Here is a 22257-nt window from a genome sequence, read left to right as displayed (position 1 = left end):
TGGCCTCGCGCTGTGCATTTCACACTTCAAAGACAAAATAAAACTTGCTGACAGAAAATAGGGCCGTGTTTTGACACAGCTACAACGTCCTTAAACACCTTAATTAAATTAAAGGATTAACTGTCTGGCATAGACCTAGGCTGTGATCAATTGTTTCGGGTTTGTTTCTCTTATTTACTTTTAAATACATTACTTTTTGGAAACGTTTATGGGACGTAGAAGCTAGGCGTATTTAGCCCAGCAGTAGATACACTACATGGTCAAAAGTATATGGACACGCCTTCAAAATGAGTGGATTCGGCTATTTCAGATACAATGGTTGCTGACAGGTGTATAACACCCACACTTCACATTGTTGCGAACGACATTATACCATAGAAGAAGACAAATGTATAAAATTGAGCACACAGCCATGCAATCTCCATAGAGATCGCAACTGTAAGTGCTGTTATTGTGAAGTGGAAATACCTAGGAGCAACAACGGCTCAGCCGCTAAGTGGTAGGCCACACAAGTTCAGAATGGGACCGCGGAGTGCTGAAGCGCATAATAATCGTGTACCCTCAGTTGCAACACTCACTACCGAGTTCCAAACTGCCTCTGGAAGCAAGGTCAGCACAAAAACTGTTTAGATGGGAGTGTCAAGAAATGGGTTTCCATGGCCGAGCAGCTGCACACAAGCCTAAGTTTACCATTCCCACAATGCCAAGCGTTGGCTGGAGTGGTGTAAAGCTCACCACAATTGGAAGGGGGGACCAACTCCATATTAATGCCCATGATTTTGGAATGAGATGTTCGACGAGCACATACTTTTGGCCGTGTAGTGTAAGTATTCATAGTGTATGTCTTCAGACCTCTAATTTGATTGTCATTGTGACTTACAATCAGGGGTGTAAAGTACTTAAGTAAACATTTTTTTATAAAAATGTTATTTCACCTTTATTTAACCAGGTAGGCCAGTTGAGAACAAGTTGGCATTTACAACTGCGACCTGGCCAAGATAAAGCAAAGCAGTGTGACAAAAAACAACAACACAGAGTTATATAAAATCTATATACAGTGTGTGCATATGGCATAAGGAGGTAAGGCAATAAATAGGCCATAGTAGCGAAGTAATTACAATTGAGCAAATTAACACTGGAGTGATAGATGTGCAGATGATGATGTGCAAGTAGAAATACTGATGTGCAAAAGGGCAAAACAAACTAAATAAAAACAATATGGGGATGAGGTAGGTAGTTGGATGGGCTATTTACAGATGGGACATTTACAGATGGGCTGTGTACAGCTGCAGCGATCGGTAAGCTGCTCAGATACCTGATGGTTAAAGTTAGTGAGGGAGATATAAGTCTCCAACTTCAGCGATTTTTGCAATTCGTTCCAGTCATTGGCAGCAGAGAACTGGAAGGAAAGGCGGCCAAAGTAGGTGTTGGCTTTGGGGATGACCAGTGAGATATACCTGCTGGAGCGCGTGCTACGGGTGGGTGTTGTTATGGTGACCAGTGAGCTGAGATAAGGCAGAGCTTAACCTAGCAAAGACTTAGAGATGACCTGGAGCCAGTGCTCTGGCGACGAATATGTAGCAAGGGCCAGCCGACGAGAGCATACAGGCCGCAGTGGTGGGTAGTATATGGTGCTTTGGTGACAAAACGGATGGCACTGTGATAGACTGCATCCAGTTTGCTGAGTAGAGTGTTGGAGGCTATTTTGTAAATGACATCACCAAAGTCGAGGATCGGTAGGATAGTCAGTTTTACAAGGGTATGTTTGGCAGCGTGAGTGAAGGATGCGTTGTTGCGAAATAGGAAACCGATTCTAGATTTAATTTTGGATTGAAGATGCTTAATATGAGTCTGGAAGGGGAGTTTACAGTCTAGCCAGACACCTAGGTATTTGTAGTTGTCCACATATTCAGAACCGTCCAGAGTAGTGATGCTAGTCGGGCGGACGGGTGCGGGCAGCGATCGGTTGAAGAACATGCATTTAGTTTTACTAGCGTTTAAGAGCATCTTGAGGCCACAGAAGGAGTGTTGCATGGCATTGAAGCTTGTTTGGAGGTTTGTTAACACAGTGGCCAAAGAAGGGCCAGATGTATGCAGAATGATGTCGTCTGCGTAGAGGTGGATCAAGGAATCACCTGCAGCAAGAGCGACATCGTTGATATACAGTGGGGAGAACAAGTATTTGATACACTGCCGATTTTGCAGGTTTTCCTACTTACAAAGCATGTAGAGGTCTGTAATTTTTTATCATAGGTACACTTCAACTGTGAGAGACGGAATCTGAAACAAAAATCCAGAAAATCACATTGTATGATTTTTAAGTAATTAATTTGCATTTTATTGCATGACATAAGTATTTGATACATCAGAAAAGCAGAACTTAATATTTGGTACAGAAACCTTTGTTTGCAATTACAGAGATCATACGTTTCCTGTATTTCTTGACCAGGTTTGCACACACTGCTACATGCTTTGTAAGTTGGAAAACCTGCAAAATCGGCAGTGTATCAAATACTTGTTCTCCCCACTGTATACAGAGAAAAGAGTCGGCCCGAGAATTGAACCCTGTGGTACCCCCATAGAGACTGCCAGAGGTTCGGACAACAGGCCCTCCGACTTGACACACTGAACTCTGTCTGAGAAGTAGTTGGTGAACCAGGCGAGGCAGTCATTTGAGAAACCAAGGCTGTTGAGTCTACCGATAAGAATACGGTGATTGACAGAGTCGAAAGCCTTGGCCAGGTCGATGAAGACGGCTACACAGTACTGTCTTTTATCGACAGCGGTTATGATATCGTTTAGTACCTTGAGAGTTGCTGAGGTGCACCCGTGACCAGCTCGGAAACCAGATTGCACAGCGGAGAAGGTATCAAATCAAATGTTATTGGTCACATACACATGGTTAGATGTTATTCGCGAGTGTATTGAAATGCTTGTGCTTCTAGTTCTGACAGCGCAGCAATATAACAAGTAATATCTAACAATTCCACAACAAATACCTAATACACACAAATCTAAGTAAAGGAATGGAATAAGAATATATGGATGAGCAATGTCAGAGCGGCATAGGCTAAGATGCAATAGATGGTATAGAATACAGTATATTCATATGAGATGAGTAATGAAAGATATGAAAACATTATTAAAGTGGCATTATTAAAGTGACAAGTGTTCTATTTATTAAAGTAGCCAATGATTTCAAGTCTGTATGTAGGCGGCCGCCTCTCTGTGTTAGTGATGGCTGTTTAACAGTCTGATGGCCTTGAGATAGAAACTGTTTTTCAGTCTCTCGGTCCCAGCTTTAACGCACCTGTACTGACCTCGCCTTCTGGATGGTAGCGGTGTGAACAGGCAGTGACTCGGGTGGTTGTTGTTCCTGATGATCTTTTTGGCCTTCCTGTGACATCGGAGGGTGTAGGTGTCCTGGAGGGCAGGTAGTTTGCCCCCGGTGATGCGTTGTGCAGACCGCACTACCCTCTGGAGAGCCCTGCGGTTGTGGGCGGTGCAGTTTCCGTACCAGGCGGTGATACAGCCAGACAGGATGCTTTCAATTGTGCATCTGTAAAAGCTTGAGGGTTTAAGGTGACAAGACAAATTTATTCAGCCTCCTGAGGTTGAAGAGGCGCTGTTGCGTCTTCTTTACCACACTGTCTGTGTGGATGGACCATTTCAGTTTATCAGTGATATGTACGCCGAGGAACTTAAAACTTTCCACCTTCTCCACTGCTGTCCCATCGATGTAGATAGGGGGTGCTTAAGTATATACTTAAGTATATTTAAAACCAAATACTTTTACTCAAGTAGTATTTTACTTGGTGACTTTCACCCTTTACTTGAGTAATTTTCTATTAAGGTATCTTTACTTTTACTCAAGAATGACAATTGGGTACTTTTTCCACCACTGCTTACAATCACGACAGAACTGATCATACAGTCACTGGATCTAATCAGGCGTCAAGTCTCCATCGGTTTCATGCTATTATGCTGCCCTCTAGTGCCAAGGCTAGAGGTTGAAAAATAATTGGCTGTTTCAAGAAAATGCACTAATAATTTTCACTAGTCACCAGTTTAATGTTTAAGGCAGTGGGGCAACTTTTACTGGGGACGGGGGGGATATGTCCCCCCCACATTCGGGAAATTGCATTTTTGTCCCCCCCAGTTTTATCATTGGAATGTGAAACAAAACAAGGCAACGATGTACTTTAGGACCTTGCGGACACCTCTGAGGGGTTGGGTAGGCTGTTTGGAGTGTTTATCAGACTGGATTAAAAAATAATAATTATGTCCCACCCCACTTCTAAAACCACAGTTGTGCCCCTGATTAGAGGTCACATGTTTTAGGTATACCAGAATGCATAAACAATTTACCAGAGATTTACACTACATAGTATAAACAGTAAGCTGATGGGAATGTTGATAAAAATTTCATAGCCTACTCTTCATGTAATATAAGCAGATAAACATCTAGTTATCTTTATAGCTGTGTCATTAATATGGTAAGGTGACACTGGTGAGGGTCATGCATGTTCCTCCAAGGTTGTTTGCTGTGTAATCGTGTGTAAAGTTGATAGTGTCAGTGTCATAACAGTTAATTGTATCTCTTTCTGTACATTCCTTACGGGCTCCTCTAACACTTCTCTACACATGCTGCTCTGGAAAACCACCAGGCTTGGTTTAAGTAATGCTAAAGACTTTTGTGAATACTGAACAGATGTGGATATGGTTTTAAGATGATGTACCATTTTACATTTGTATTTCTGTGTGAATTCGTTTTTTGGGCTCTTCTATTGCAATAAGGTAAACTGGTATGGCATCTATATCTAAGGAGGAGCAAAAGAACATGGGGTGGTGAAGACAGCCCAATACATCACCGGGACCGTGCTCCCACCCATCCAGGACATCTACTCGAAACGGTGCCTGAGGGTGTCCCGCAGCATCATCAAGGACACTACACACCCCAGCCAAGAGCCGTTCACTCCCTTCCCGTCTGGCAGACAGTTTTAATCTACAGCACAAGCCATCAGCGTGCTGAACACTTGAACTGGCCACCTAAACTGACTCCGCACCTTAACACACAGGCTGCATTTACACAGTCTGCCCAATTCTGATATTTTTTCCACGAATTGGTATTTTGACCAATCAGATCTTTTTCAGAGCTGATCTGATTAGTCAAAATACCAATTAGTGACATTTTTTTAAATCAGAATTGGGTTGCTTGTCTAAACACAATCTATACATTCATGCTTCACACATCACAACTGCTGCTACCAGACTCGTTTATTGCTAAATACTGGACAATGTAAACACTTGTCCCCCAATCCCTTTCCCCAAAATAATGGCCTTCCTATATCATACGTTGACGCTAAAATGTTTATTCTATTCTACTGAGCCATTTACTTGGTTGTATTATTTCTTATTATTGTTGCATTGTCAAAAAGGAACCTGCAAGTAAGCATTTTGTTGGATGTTGTATACCATGTATACATACAGTAAGACATCTCAAAATGATTTTTATTACAATTCGAAAGACCAAATAAAGTTTAATGAATGACAAATAAGGATGCATAATGCCTGCTGAGAGATGTAACAGTTAACATTTCTAACAAGCATAGGAAATAGGGGTAAATGTACAGTACACAGGAAGTTCTCTATATACACAGCTCTGGGCATGTAACATGGCAAAACAACTATAATACAGTCATTCATGTTTAAACATGCATTTTATTTGATTTAAAATACAACTAAAGTTAAACTTTTATGCTGCACACAGTTTACCATTGATGTGTCACTATTCAAGAATCATCCATGAAATATATTAAATGGAAACTCCATAGGATAGATATGAATCTACTCATAATATAAACTGTTTTAGAGTGAATACAGTCATACTGTAATTTGAAGGAAAGTAAGTGCATAAACGGTTGCAAAATGCTAAAAGGGGAAACATATTACAAGTAGCTTAAAACTTTGCTTATTAATAATATAACGCATATATAGCATGTGACTTCTGATCACAAATTTACATAATAATCAATTAAAACTATATTGTAAATAATATTTGGTTATTTAGTAACATCAATTAAAAAAACATACTTGCATAGTTTAAGATGTGTCAATAGTGCAATGACATAAAGGGGGTGATGTACATTAACAGAAATGTTAATAGGAAAGCGTCATTTATCTTTCATGATGTACTGACGTATTGATATCGAATCATATTTATCAAGGTCGAAAGATTCTGTATCCTGTTCATTAAGCACAATCAGAAGAAAACAAAATGAAACGGAGGGATTACCTGGACGTGTCGAATAAATAGGCCTAAATGCTCATTTTTGTTTTCCGCTAAATGATTTTATTTCCCCCCTTTCATTTTATTTCCCCCCCCCCCCCCCCCCCCCCCCCCAGAGTGCCCTAATGTACACAGCCCCAGGTTTCACTGTCAGCGAAAAGATATCTAACAGTCTGGCACAAAACAAATACATATCTTGAGGAAACATAGAGATATCTATAGGTGGGAGAGTAATATATAAAGTCATCTTTGGATATTGTAAGAGCATAGATCAAGACTCCCCCTTAAAGTCCATGACTAAAGGAATATTCTCATTCTAACTTTCTATATTTCAAATGTCAAAAAAGATCTTACAGTGTCTAAAAGTACTATGTTAAAATAAGTTCTCCATCTCCTACCTTGAATTTCCATTAAATACAACAGTTTTGCATCTACGTAAGCCAAATGACCTATGTCAGCATAAACCACTAGAGATATAAGGAAAACCAGGAACACTATCAGATATGCTTGTAGTATTTGCTTTGGTCTCTTGTTCCCCTAACCATCCGGTAAAACTGTCTCTAAACACATTTGAAAATGAAAGGACCAAGTATAAACCGACTGTTAAGTGATAACATTCATAAAAACATGTGTTTGTTACTCAGCTTTTAAACTTGGCATGACATTACTGCGTAGATAAAGCTGTTAAACTGCGGTTTCATTGATCAGTGGAGAGGCACAACAATGACAAAGATATAACTTGCTACAAGTTAAATGTTGCTTGGATATGGCATATTGCTGTTAAAAGAGAAACAATTCAAAACATAAGGTAAAAAAAAAAAACACTGAAAAACTATTAATAGAGCAGAATATTATTGGAAGTTGTCTGAATTGAATTTAGGGACACTGACAGTCCATTTTAGCAGTGCTCTTTCAACAGTTTTGCTGCCATCCTTTAGAACCAGTGGTATTGTTATTTCTTGGACCCCTGAGCCATATCTCACGTTACCTTTACAGTACCATCACAAATCTTCTACTCAAACTATCATCCGGTTAAGACCAAGGCAAACCCCAATAGGCACACATTGGTTGAATCAACGAAATAACTTGGAATAGCCATTGAATTTACATCTGTGCCCCATGGGACTATTTTTCAGGCTGTGTTACTGTTGAAAATGCTTGAGAGGACGCTACCAAACAGACAATGTATCTATATAAAAAAAACACTCAATCTTTACGTTTCTGTTCAATACATTCCGGTTGAACTACAAATTAAATAATAAAAACCTTAGCTATGGTGGAAGAGAACAACCATTTTTACTTGTCATATATACTGAAATAGTACTGTAGCGCAAGAGAAAGCAACATGAAACAATTAAATGAGTACAACTAGGTAGGCCTTGCTAGGCTGATCTTGCCTTTTACTCCCCCCTTCTCTGCAACACCTAACTGAAGACAGCCTGTCTGGTCGGCCAGGTCAGTAGGGCGTGGTGCCCTCCCACTCCACCAGATACTGCACCTTCCCCTCCAGAGTGACCCGGCGGGCCAGCACCTGGTACTTCTCTCCACAGGTGAGCCGCCCCGCCGCCCCAAAGTAGTTGGTGATGGAGGACTTGAGGTGGGAGAGGGATGAGTCGTCCTCGCTGATGCTGTCGAAGGTGTGGCTGTCGATGGCGTTGTCCAGCATCACGGAGGCTGTCTCCTCTCCCGGCAGGCTCTGCTCCATAGGGCTCAGCTCGTTCTCCACCACCTCCTTCTTAGTGGCCAGCACCGTGTAGTTTGAGGTGGGCAGCTTCCTCTTACGGCTGCCAACATTCTTCCTGCAACAGGTTAGAAAAACATTAATTAGGGCATGCAGCAAAGCATTTTTGGAAATGTTTTGCAAAATGAGCATTTCCTATTGGACAAGTCCAGTTAGTCCCTTCCTCTTTCAGTCTGTTTGGTGCCAAATGAACATGACCATAATATCAGCAACCTATTGAAACAAAAGCAACAACGGTTTCCTGAATTGACTGCTTTGCTGTGCCACCAGACATACCTTTGTGGAGTCAACAACAAAAAAATGGCAACTGGACATTGCACACCCAGTCCGATTACAAACATGACTTCGATCAGCCACCAGGGGTAGCTGTGGTCCACTATTTACCCTTTCCATCTGTCTGTGGTTTTCATGCCCTATGACTGTTGGTGCTGCTTTTATACTTCCACCTTAAAAACAGTCTGAAGAAGACTAAACAGATGGAAACTTTTCTAGGCTATTAAAAAATACACTAGGCTTAGAGAGGTGGATTCCCAAATCAGATGACGTCCTCTTTTCCGATACCAAGTTGACTGTCAGTTAACTCAACATCTCATTAAATTGACACATCCTAGCCAACGGGAGCCAGCAAGAGAGGGAGTGGAGGAGAGGCAGATACTAAACTGGCATGTTTGATCTGAACCACAGTGAGAGGAGGGCACAGCGGGGGCACAAGCTCTGTCGCCTCACGGAATCACTGTCTCCACAAACACACCACACGCCTCTTATTTCCCCCACATGGCCTCTCTAGAGTATCAGACAGGGATGTTAATGAGCAGAAGCCACATTTAAAAATAAACAGAGACTAAAGCAGAGTGATGAAATATCTGAGGTAGCTGGGAATAGGGACATGAAATGATGAGGCCCGTCTCTAGCCACACACACACACACACCTCTGGGCACTGCTCTCATCTCTTAGGACAGTGTGTGTGTGTGTGTCAGTCAAGGCAGAGCACCAGCGTGGAGACGGGCAGGGCAGTTACATCAGCGTAAACATCATCATAACAATCAATCCCCTCTCTCAGAGCCACAGGAGACGTCGGAAGCACCACGGTCACCCCATTAGTAGGAGTTTCAGCCATGGAACTAAAACACAGTAAAGGCAAAGAGCGGAAAAAAAAAAAAATCCAAAAGAAAACCACCATAAAATGTCAACAGACTCTGAATGTCAAACTTCAGAACCCCCCTTCTTGTGAGAGGAGGAGCCAGAACTGAGAATGTCGCAGAATAAAGCCAGTCAGTTAGAGAGCCCAGGGGTGTTCCCAAAAAGGGGGGGATTCACAATGTTCAAACAATGGTGGGTTTGTCAATGTGGCTATATTGAGTTGCTTAATTCCAAACAAGACGACTATAAGCAAATATTGGAAGATGTACAGGAGCCAACTGCATTAATTGTCCAAGACCTCACATCATACTTCTTGTGTGATGTCAAACATGCTTGTCTCTCCTCAACTTCTCACATAGGAACATGTTCAAGAGCTTGGAAAGGCAGAGAGAAAAGCTCATCTGACAGTCTGGGCTGCAGCGTTTAGAGTCAGGGGTCTTATCGATCGGTTTGCACCACACTACACACGGTGGAGCCCAAAAAACAAAAATAACAAATGAGTGAGAGACAGCTGGGGAAGAGGGAGGGAGACTGATCATCACATTGATCATGCAACCTGCTCGTTCACCTGGAAGTCCCCTTTGACGCCAACACCTGGGTCCGTATTCACTACAATCAGTTTTGCCTTTTAAATCAGAATCAATACGATTACGTACAGTAGACAGTGAGGACCTGATCCTAGATCAGCATTCCTATTCTGAGACACTTTGTGGATAAGGGCCCTGGACTAAGGTCAAGCAGGGTCTTGAATGGTGTTGAGGTCAGAGACCTCTTCCTCTAAAGAGCACCAAAGAGGATAAGGTGCACAGATAATGTATGTGAGAGAGTTACCTTTTCTAACAACAAAAGTCTTGGCGACCACAGTGCTGTACCCGAGGCCATGGCGACCACAGTGCTGTACCCGAGGCCAATGCGACCATAGTGCTGTACCTGAGGCCATGGCGACCACAGTGCTGTACCCGAGGCCAATGCGACCACAGTGCTGTACCCGAGGCCATGGCGACCACAGTGCTGTACCCGAGGCCATGGCGACCACAGTGCTGTACCCAATGCCATTGCGACCACAATGCTGTACCTGAGGTCATACACAATGCTGTACCTGAGGTCATAGGAGACACTGGTGGTGGCCGATCCTGTGGTACTAGCCGCGTCTGTGGAGTCCAGGTCCAGACTGAAGGTCCGTCCTGAGCTGGTGCTGAGGAGTAAACAACAACAGATCCATTCAAACGCTGGAATTACGGCGCTAATCAGAAAATTATGGGACCTCTAGATGGGGCAGAATAATCAGAGAATGATGGGGCCCCTGGATGGAACAGAATAATCAGAGAATGATGGGGCCCCTGGATGGAACAGAATAATCAGAGAATGATGGGGCCCCTGGATGGGGCAGAATAATCAGAGAATGATGGGGCCCCTGGATGGAACAGAATAATCAGAGAATGATGGGGCCCATGGATGGGGCAGAATAATCAGAGAATGATGGGGCCCCTGAATGGGGCAGAATAATCAGAGAATGATGGGGCCCCTGGATGGGGCAGAATAATCAGAGAATGATGGGGCCCCTGGATGGAACAGAATAATCAGAGAATGATGGGGCCCCTGAATGGGGCAGAATAATCAGAGAATGATGGGGCCCCTGGATGGGGCAGAATAATCAGAGAATGATGGGGCCCCTGGATGGAACAGAATAATCAGAGAATGAAGGGGCCCCTGGATGGGGCAGAATAATCAGAGAATGATGGGGCCCTGGATGGAACAGAATAGCTCAAGCATTGACAGTCCTATTTTCTTTGTTTTTATTCCAAACCTCACTAAGGAAAATCAACGATCACCATGGCTGCTCACCCTCACGATGTGACTGCAAATTCCAAGTACTACATCTAGCTAATGGAAGGATGTTAATGTAATGCTTTGAAGTCTACTCTCACAGAATCATCATTAGCTGTTTTCATCCTCCAGCTCAGTTCAGGTGCTACACAGCTATGAGCCTATTCCACTTCTCACATTCCAATAGAGTTAGTCCCCTTTTTGGAGTTGCACCAGCTAGTCCCCATCTATTGATTCTCCTCTAAGAAAGCTCTGTTGATTGTCAACATTCCCCAAAGTGTTTGCCTTTCTTTCTTGTATTGTTCAGCGCTGTTCGAGAGCTGATACCATGGCCGAATACAAACAGTGTAGTTATTCCCTCCGTAAGACAATCAAACAGGAGAACCGTCAGTATAGAGACAAAGTGGAGTCACAATTCAACTGCTCAGACACAAGACGTATGTGGCAGGATCTACAGACAATCACGGACTAAACAGGGGAAACCAGCCACCTCGCGGACACCGACGTCTTGCTCCCGGACAAGCGAAACACCTTCACCCGTTTTGGGGATAACACAGTGCCACCGACGCAGCCCTCTACCAAGAACTGTGGGCTCTCCATCTCCGTGGCTGACGTGAGTAAAACATTTAAAACGTGTTAACCCTCGCAAGGCTGCCGGCCCAGACGGCATCTCTAGCCGCGTCCTCAGAGCATGCGCAGACCATCTGGCTGGAGTGTTTACGGACATATTCTATCTCTCCCTATCCCAGTCTGCTGTCCCCACTTGCTTCAAGATGGCCATTATTGTTCCTGTACCCAAAGAAGCAAAGGTAACTGAACTAAATGACTATTGCCCCGCAGAACTCACTTCTGTCATCATGAAGTGCTTTGAGAGACTAGTCAAGGATCATGTCACCTCTACCTTACCTGACACCCTAGACCCACTTCAATTTGCTTACCGCCCCAATAGATCCACAGATGATGCAATCGCCGTCACACTGCGCTCTCTCATCTGGACAAGAGGAATACCTATGTAAGAATGCTGTTCATTGACTATAGCTCAGCATTCAACACCATAGTACCCTCCAAGCTCATCATTAAGCTCGGGGCCTTAGGTCTGAACGCCACCCTGTGCAGCTGGGTCCTGGACTTCCTGACGGGACACCCCAAGGTGGTGAAGGTAGGAAACAACACCTCCACTTCACTGATCCTCAACACAGGGGCCCCACAAGGGTGCGTGCTCAGCCCCCTCCTGTACTCGCTGTTCACCCATGACTGTGGGGTCACGCACGCCTCCAACTCAATCATCAAGTTTGCAGACGACACAACAATGACGAGACAACCTACAGAGAGGAGGTGAGGAAAATAACATCTCACTCAAAGTCAACAAAACAAAGGAGCTGATCGTGGACTTCAGGAAACATCAAAGGGAGTATGCCCCATCCACATCGATGGGACAGCAGTGGAAAAGATGGAAAGCTTCAAGTTCCTCGGCGTACACATCACTGACGATCTAAAATGGTCCACCCACACAGACAGTGTCGAGAAGAAGACGCAACAGCGCTTCCTCAACCTCAGGCTGAATAAATTTGGGTGGCCCCTAAAACCCTCACAAACTTTTACAGATGCACAATTGAGAGCATCCTGTCGGGCTGTATCACCGCCTGTTACGGCAACTGCACCGTCCGCAACCACAGGGCTCTCCAGACGGTGGTGCGGTCTGCCCAACGCATCACCAGGGGCAAACTACCTGCCCTCCAGAACACCTACAGCACCCGATGTCACAGGAAGGCCAAAAAGATCATCAAGGACATCAACCACCCGAGCCACGGCCTGTTCACCCTGCTATCATCCAGAAGTCAAGGTCGGTACAGGAGCATCAAAGCTGGGACTGAAAAACAGCCTCTATCTCAAGGCCATCAGACTTAAATAGCCATCACTAGCCGGCTTCCACCCGGTTACTCAACTCTGCACCTTAGAGGCTGCTGCCATATATTCATATACTTGGAATCATTGGTCACTTTAATAATGGAACCCTAGTCACTTTAATAATGTTTACATACTGCTTTACTTATCTCATATGTATATACTGTATTTTATTCTACTACATTTTTGTCAATGCTACTCCGACATTGCTCAATCTAATATTTATATATTTCTTAATTCCTTTCTTTTACATGTGTGTATTGTTGTGAATTGTTAGATACTACTGCACTGTTGGAACTAGGAACACAAGCATTTCACTACACCTGCAATAACATCTGCTAAATGTGTATGTGACCAATAAAATTTGATTTGATAATGTATTTATTTTTACCCCGTTTTCTCCCCAATTGGTAGTTAGTCTTGTCCCATCGCTGCAACTCCCGTACGGACCTCAGGAGAGGCGAAGGTCGAGAGCTGTGCGTCCCCTAAAGCACAACCCAACCAAGCCGCACTGCTTCTTGGCACAATGACCACTTAACCCGTAAGCCAGCACCAATGTGTCAGAGGAAACACAGTGCATCTGGCCATTGTGTCAGCATGCACTGCGCCCGGCCCGCCACAGGAGTCGCTAGCGCGCAATGGGACAAGGACATCCCTGCCGGCCAAACCCTCCCCTAACCCGGACAACGCTGGGCCAATTGTGAGCCACCTCATGGGTCTCCCTGTCGCGGCCAGCTGCAACACAGCCTGGACTCGAACCCAGAATCTCTAGTGGCACGGCTAGCACTGCGCCACTCGGGAGACCGAGATTTGATAACCTTTACAGGAAAATGTAATTAAATCACATCATTCGGCACATTGATGAAAATCACAGTGGTGACCAAAGACTGACAGAAAAAGTGTGTCTTTCAAAGGGAAATACATGTAAATGGGGGTAGATTGTTAGGGCCCAGAAAATAACTGCACTCAATCGATGGCAATGAAGTCAATGTCAAATGTTTGCAGGTTCATTGGAAATTAGCATCATCGTGTACTGTAGGTCAATGTCCAGACAAAAGTCTTCAAACTTACACTCTTAGAGCTGGTTTTCCAGACACAGACTAAACCTTGATTCAAAATACATTTTAATGGAGAGAAATGCCATTGAACATGCTTCTTAATCCAGGACTAGGCTTAATCTGTCTGGGAAACTGGCCCTTAAAATCCACAACATTTACCTTTTGAGACTTTGTAACTCGTCCAAGGTGAAGTCAAAGATGTTGGCCATGTGATGGTTGGTGCTCCAGGTGGAGGTCAGGTCATTCTACACAACACATCATCACACAACACACACCACAACACACAGTTGGTATTATAGTACTGAACCATTGTCATAAACAGTCATAACCAACATTGTTCCCATCATCATCATCATCATCCTTGTTCTCATCAGTTCTGTCTATACATGCTGTCTATATGCCATTGCTCTGTCTATATTTTCATCTGAGCACCTTCCTCCCTGGCAGCATTAGCTTTATTACTAGGAAATGTCAGAGGTTTGTTGTTAGAGCACATTGTGCCTGGGGACCAGACAGACACGGCACTGCTCAGAGGGATTTGTCAGTAAAATGCCTCAGAGGCCAAATTCCCTTTGAGTAGAACCGTGAAGAGAGAGGGATGAGGGCAATGACACACAGGGACTTCATGGTACATGGTGGACAGGAGATAGACTTTTAGAAGAGGAACAGTGGTCTGAGATGGAGGGGAAAAAAGAGAACAGAGAAATGGAGGAGGAAGAAGAGATAATCATCAGAGGTAGGAAAGAACAAAAGCAGCGCAGATTTATTCAAAGTTCAGGCTCAGTGAAACAGTAGAAAAGGTGGTTGGCACGACCGGAGTTAGATGTTGAGACAATCAGAGAACTCACATTGGGGATGGCGTCCTCCAGCAGCCATTTTGATCTTCTCTTCCTCCTCTTCTCTGCAGGGAGAGAGCTGAGGAAGAGACAACTTTCACTTTCTAATCACACAATTTGATTACCGGGTGAAAATTTGACAGCCTAATATCATTCAGTAATTCCCTGATAAAATGATAGTGTTTTCAGCACACAGTATTTAGTTCTTCGAGTAGAACTGTTACATAGCCATTACCACTAAATGAGAACTTTCATCTTGAAATGTTTGTTCTCTGTTAGGAGTAAATTAATGGTGGGAGGTCCTAGGAAACATTACAATTACATGATCACTTAACATTGATCAACACTTTCTGACTGAGCCAAGAGATGTCTTGTAGAAAGTTAGCAGAAACCTAATTGAAATACAGTGTATCCAGCTTTCACTACGGCGTGAAATACCTGTTCCTGCCTGCGCCTTTCTTTCGTCCTCTCCATCCCTCGTTCTGAGCCCTCTCAGGAAACAGTTTGGAGGGAGGGTTGGGGGGAACGCGGGTCCTCAGGCGGAAGATGCATTTCCTCTTCTTGATCTCCTTCCCACAGAGAAACCTGGAGAAATAACGAGGGCGGTGACACGGTCATGGTCTGGCAGAGGGGGTGTGATGTCAACAAATACACCTTCAGCCAAGTAACATGTTTGTTGTAACAAATACTCTATGACCAGAACAAACATTTAACAACTTACTGAATGTTGGGGGCCATACTATACTATTGTTAATAGCAAATGAAAAAGACATTGGCTGATACAGTATATAGTGTTGCAGTACATGTATGCAGTTGTAGTACATCTGTGGAGTTGTTAAACCGAACACTTACAGTTTTACACTTTATCTACTGTGTGTGTGTGTGTGTGTGTGTGTGTGTGTGTGTGTGTGTGTGTGTATGTATATATATATAAATAACAGAGAGAGATGTCTTACTTGCTCTTGTAGTTGTTCAGAGCATCAAGGAGATATTGGCCTCTTTCTGTTGGAGGAGTATTGGAGAGCTGTGGGGAATATTAAAATGTCAGTCCGATGCAATTAGCTTTAAAAATATCTGTTTTTCACGAGACAGCATTAATCTGAATTTCCTATCCGGATTCCTATTCAGAATTCAGACAGGATTTCATTTGGCGTTTCTAACCTTGCCCAACTGGAAATGGTCCCAGTTGTTGCTGACAAAGTTGAGGATCTCCTCCAGCTCAAAGTACTTCTTCTTACTCTGGACTCCCAGGTTGTAAAGTGCCAAGTGCACCACGTCCACCCTGGATAAGAAACCAGGGACAATCGATGGGAATCCCATGAAATTAGATGAGAACTGAATGTATCTAGAGTGAATGTATCTAGAGTGGTAGAGTGCAGAACCGATTTTCCTCACCAGCAGCATTCACATATCACATATCAGATGATAATGATGATCGATTTTATTGCCTTCATAAATACAATTCTCAATTATACATCCATATGAGTTAGCAGATAGGGAGTTGGGTTTAGCGAGATGTGTAAATGTAGTCCTCTTAATCAAATATTGTGCTGCCTAGCACCCCAGTGTGTATTAACAGCAATACAATGCTGTTAGGAGCAGTTTACACTAGCACATTGTCATAAGCACAAGAGCATAATAATGCCACACATCCTCTACCTACTGTACTATAGGACACCAATGCCCTTTGTATTCTTAATTAAAGTACCCCATCTGGAGTCTCAGAGTGAGCCTCAGAAGTAGATAGGAAGAGTATAGTAGTCATTTACCATCGGAGGGCCAGGCGCTTGATGTACTCCACTCCTTTATTACACATGGAACAGATGAACAAGTAAAACCTGAAAGAGAAAGGCAGAGAGGTCAGAGGAGGAGAAAGCACACATCACGTGCCTCTAGGGGAAATTAAAAATCCATAATGGTCCTCAGTCATATGGGTATACCATCGACTTCCATGACATGTCTATCACTTTCCAGACTATAAATATTTCCTCTGACATCCCAGGATTTGTCATAACCGTGGGAACCCCCAGAATAAAACCTCTTCTGTTTGATAACAATTCCACACACCTATCTCCAAACATCATGGACTCCTGTAGGCACTGGATACAGGCCTCATGGAACCACTGTTCACACCGAAAACACTGCAGCATCTTCAAGTACCACCTGGGAGGAGAGCAGACATTAGTGAAAAGTAAGTTACTAAATGAGCAACAGAGTGCTGTATCTGAATCAAATCCAGTTGCTTTCTAAAAGAGTGGATATGTAAAATGCTATGCTGCAGTGTGTCTAGCCAGCACACTCACTCTCCAGGTCCTCCACAGTAGCAATAACACTGTTGGTGATTTGTGTGGTGCTGGGAATCCCATTCCAGCTCTTCTGGGTTGTAGGTAAGCACCTGCTTCATGGCCTGCAGTGCTTTTGCTATGGGCCCCTTTTTGAGAGCTCCCCCTTTCTGTGATGAGGAGAAACAGCCACGTCAACATGGTTAGGCATTATTGGACAGCGTTCAAATCGGACACATCGTAGCAAAACGTTTGGTAACAGAAAACAAAAATCTGTGTTCTTATTGGACGTGTTCAGGTAGTGCCTCCCCATTTCAAAACGTGTTCTTCTGTTGAACACTACCCTAGACAAACAGTCATTAAATATTATATTACAGTTATTTTTGTTTCTTGCTCAATTGAAGAGCAGCTTGTTCTATCAATAATGCTCACCCGCACAGCTAAAACAAAGATGCACCTCCTGCAAAACCATGGTGACAAAACCATTGAGCTCTCCACCTGTGGCATGTGACACTGCTGGTGGTAACCTGGCGGAAACAGAGATAAGAGGACAATGAAAACATAATGCTTGCCCAATAAAAATAAACAAATGGTTAAATACATGAATAAATGGATGGATCCATGAAAAAGTGCTATTGCCGGCCATACTTTGAGCCACAGCAATGTGTTATGTTGATCTGAAGGGGGCATCCAACCAACTCTAGAAGCTTTTAATCCTGTCCAGCAAATGATGGGAAGCCAGAGGGAGTGGACTCCCAAAGCAATCAATGACTTTAATTAAGAGCCAAGTAGAAACAAAACCAACGAGACACTACAGCCTGGGGACAGGACCCTGCACAACTGTTACATGGCCACACCCTAATACATGTCCTTGTTATGGACAAAATTGTAGATGTCAGATGGGACCTGTCTCTTTAAGACAAACACCCATGGAAAGTACTTAGTTTAACGTACACCGGGTTTAAAAGATGTTATGAGTCACAGAGGCTTTCTGTGCACTTTGTCCAACTGAAAATGTTCACCGTTTCACTTTCAGAGATTCAATGACCTTTAGCAGATGACATGTAGTTATGCCACAGATGTACCCTTCTTCAGTTCTGTATGTTGTTCCAGTCAATTTAATACAGTTCAAAGATACAGTTTATGCTTTTAGAGATAGTGTCAAAGCATTAAAATACATAAAGTTGTGGAAGTAAATATAGAAGCAAATAGAGCCCTGTATACAATGAACAATGAGATCCCCTCCCACTTAATCACAATCTGTAAAGAACTCGCATCCACGTGCAAGAAAGAGGAGTGTAGCCACATCCTCCTTTAAGGGTCGTCAGACTCTACAGCGACTCACCTATTCCACATTTTCCACATATCAGGATCTCATTGTCGGATACCAGCACCATTTCGGAACAGACTGAGCATTTGGGCTCCTCCCCCGGAACTCCAGCTGCATGTTTTGGGAGAGAAGAATAGCATTAGTGTACATTCAATGATGATTATACTTCAGCTACATCCTACATGATGTCAGCATGTCAACAGCACATGCAAGATATTCAATTAAGAGCAATCTGCCAGGCATTACTGACATAAATTGGCCCTTTCAGAGAAAAGTGTCATTTAGACAGTTGAAGAGTTTAAAGGACAGTCAAGTCCATTAGGGAATAGGGAAGTGTCTAAATATACCTTTAAGTGGCCTACTGTATAGTACAAGTGTTGGCTAAGTAATGGGAAGCCAATTGAAAGTGTTAAGGAATATGTAGCCCAGAATAAAGGAGCTTCATCAGGGTCGAGGGAGCTACTGTAAGAAACTGTAATGATTTCCAGTTAGGATGTTGTGTAATTCTGTTCAAAGTGGATAACACATTAATCATGGCTTTTGGAGAGAGCTTTTGAGATGTTGAACCGGTCTGGTGTAGATCCATATTATCAGCAGACATAAATTCCTTGAGGATGTAAGTTTGACAGTTAAACCAATTCACATTTTTTTTTTTTTTTTTTTTTTTTTTTTTACACAGAGACAACAACAAAAACATGAATATCCCAGTTTCTCTTCACTCACCATGTTGGATGTCTTTCCAGAGAACCCAGAATTTTGAATTATCTTCAAAAGTGACAAAGCAGCTCTGCTTGGAGGTACTCACCTTGAATGAAGTGAAAACAGATAGTATGAGGTGGGAGGCAAATTGTGTATGACAGGTTTATTACAGTTCTATTCCAATAATAGTGTGTTACATTAGATTTGTCATAAAACACAAATTACTGCTGTAGAGCCTAAAATCTACAGAGGAACCACCATATTTGTGTGAATACTCCAGAGCAGTATTTGGACAGTACACTCTTAGGAAAAAAGGGTTCTAAAGGGGTTCTTTGGCTGTCCCCATAGGGAGAACCCTTTTGGGTTCCATGTAGAACCCTCTGTGGAAAGAGTTCTACATAGAATCCAAAAAGGTCCTCACTGGAACCAAAAGGGGTTCTTCAAAAGGTTCTCCTATAGGCACAGCCGAAGAACCCTTTTAGGTTCTAGATAGCACTTTTTTTTCTCCTAAGAGTGTACTTATTGTTATGTAAATAAAATTAGTCCAAACCATTGTGTGGAAGTATACTACAGTATTTAACTGATAAAACAATGTCCTGTTGTGCTGGACACTTACTCTCTGGATCTTCCCCAGGTAGTATAGGCCATCAGACCAGCGGCACAGTACATACTGGCCCACGGTCACGCTGCTTTCCATGTCTGTGAAGCTCCGCCCCCTCTCCCTCTTCTGGGGTAAATGCTTGGCCTCCAGCACCTCATCTGGCTCCACACTGCAGAAGTTATCTCTGTAGGCTGACTGCAACATGCTGCAGCTGGGCTGTCCACACACTACTACTCTTCCTAGGAGAATCAGGGCTTTACATTGTCATTGAGGTAGCAACTGTATGTCCTCATGATCACAACATTATGGAGGTAGTGGTTGAAAATTGTTGTGTCAGTGTTCTTTTTTTAAAATCAAATGTATTGACATGCACCTACTGTAGACAAAAACTATTGTTAAGGTGTCATAAAATGCATTTCCTGAAGAATAAAAAAATAAAAAATGACATGCCTATGTATGCATCATGAAATCCGGCCCTCAACACATTTGTTTTAACACCCCACCCCTGTTCTGATGTAGGCTGATGTCTGATGACTCAATCTGGATGTTCTACTGCGTGTAGTTCACAGCACAGCCTACAGGTCTGACCAAGGTATTTTATACCTCAGCGGACTGACTCATCAGCCAACTGCAGCCAGCCATCACATTTGAATTTGACTTATCAACGCTGTCGCAAATTGCAGCACTTGCGCGAGTCAAAACTGGTCGTGTACAAGTATTACAAAGTGGCATGGCACGTTTGTAACAGCTAGTAGTCTATCAAACTGTAACGACTGTCGAATGTAATTTATCAAACTGATTACAGACTAGTTGATTGGCTAAATTATGTCCCGTCAATAAGATGGGCATATCGCCAACCTAACTTCTAACTTAGTATTTTATTTTGCTAACCTGATCACACTTTTGCATCTCCTCGACTGCATGTCTTCTCACAGAACTCTTAATTGCTAACTAGTCTGCTGTCTAAACATGTTATAGTTGTTATATCAGCCATATATAGCTTGGTAGCTAGCTAGCTATAGCTGCTAGTTAGCCAGCTAAACTGCAACTGTCAAACCAATGAAACGAATGTTACTTGCCCCTGGGTAGTGTATCGCATATGCATTTATGCAAGGGACGTCTAGTTTAGCTTGCTAACTGTAATCTATGAATACCCGAATGATGAGATTGAGCACTTTATAACAATAGTTTGCGACATTAAAAGTAGGACGAGATGCAAAAATTAAATCCAATTCAGTGAGCTGTAATAATGTATATGGACTTCTCTTACCGCCTTGGTTAACTTCCAATCCAGGGTCAATGCTCGAAATAATGTCGCTGCTGTTGAGTAACGTTCCATTCGCTAGGAGTTGTCGATTCTTGCAATATGTGTACAGGCGCTAAAGTTCAAACTATACAAGTCGCCATTTTTCATTTTTTCCCGCGAATCAATTTACGTTTCCCTTATGTAATTAGCATAATCACATCATCATCTTCATACAGGAAGTTCAACATTTCGCTCTCTAGCTGCGTATGAACATTTATTTTTCTTCTTTTAGTGAGCCTTAAACGTTTTCCAAAAAAACAAAAATCGTTATTTAGCATTTTCAAGCACTTTTAGTTATTATGATAATATCCATATCATTGTCAATGATAGTAGTATCTTTGATAATACCGCCTACCACTACTGCTGATTATTACACAAAACTATATATATATATGTGTATATATGTATTACTAGCTATACTACCCTATTCACCATCATCATATGTCATAATCGTCTTCATCGTCGTCTTCATCATCATCATTATATGTCATCGTCATCATAAGACTCGTAATATATTTGTACATTTTTATAAAAAAAATAATTGTCAACAATATATACAAAATACTCTAATATCAAAGTGGAAGAAAAAAGCTTTTTTTACGTATAAAAATGCAATAATTAAAATAGTCTTTGCATAAGTATTCAGCCCCTTTGTTTAGGAAAGCCTAAATTAGTTCAGGAGAAAAATGAGGCTTAACAAATCACAAGAAGTAACATTCATGTAACATATGTAACATTCATGTTGCATGACTGAATGCATTAATGTTTTTGTATGTAATGAATAACACACACATTACATGAATATGTTCTAGTAATCTAATTCCTTGAGAATCTACGATTTGATATACTAGCACTGACGTCAGATTGCGGATTCTGCCATGTTTATTTGAGCTTACTCTTAAGCAAATAAAAAATAATGAAATCTATAGAGATCCATTTATGGGAAGGCTCTCTGTTTACTTCCACAGCGCTGCTGTCTGTTCATGAGGATTTTGCTTAAGGAACTATGCTGAGAGGAAATCTCTGGGATCAGCTGAGATGTCATTTAGCAGATGAGTTGAGGGGACAATTATTTGGTCAATTCTATTTTTAAAATCTTTTCTGCCATAATGTCACTGGTATATATTACTTGTAAGTACTGCTATACACTTTTACAGTTATCTTAAATGTTAAATGTTTGAGGCACTCTAAATGCAACTAATCAAACACATTGTGATGTTGTTATAATTAGCCTACATGCAC

The 22257-nt window shown here is 42.5% G+C and overlaps 1 protein-coding gene across 1 annotated transcript; it reads right to left on the bottom strand.

The window, feature by feature from the left end:
- Positions 1-6412: 6412 nt before the first annotated feature.
- LOC120048969 (PHD finger protein 19-like) lies at positions 6413-21109 on the bottom strand. The gene is made up of 15 exons (XM_038995265.1): positions 20980-21109; positions 19725-19948; positions 19133-19214; positions 18425-18520; positions 17512-17606; positions 17101-17249; positions 16865-16960; positions 16567-16635; positions 15959-16079; positions 15754-15821; positions 15236-15382; positions 14810-14876; positions 14121-14206; positions 10271-10366; positions 6413-8088 (listed from the first exon to the last, which is right to left on the bottom strand). Exons 2-15 carry the CDS (start codon positions 19911-19913, stop codon positions 7746-7748), a joined length of 1704 nt encoding a protein of 567 aa, XP_038851193.1. The 5' UTR covers positions 19914-19948; positions 20980-21109; the 3' UTR covers positions 6413-7745.
- Positions 21110-22257: the final 1148 nt, after the last annotated feature.

The sequence above is a fragment of the Salvelinus namaycush genome, chromosome 1, assembly GCF_016432855.1.
Source record: "Salvelinus namaycush isolate Seneca chromosome 1, SaNama_1.0, whole genome shotgun sequence".
NCBI lineage: Eukaryota > Metazoa > Chordata > Actinopteri > Salmoniformes > Salmonidae > Salvelinus > Salvelinus namaycush.
Note: the sequence above shows the minus strand (reverse complement) of the source record. Positions and strands in the feature narration are given on the sequence as shown.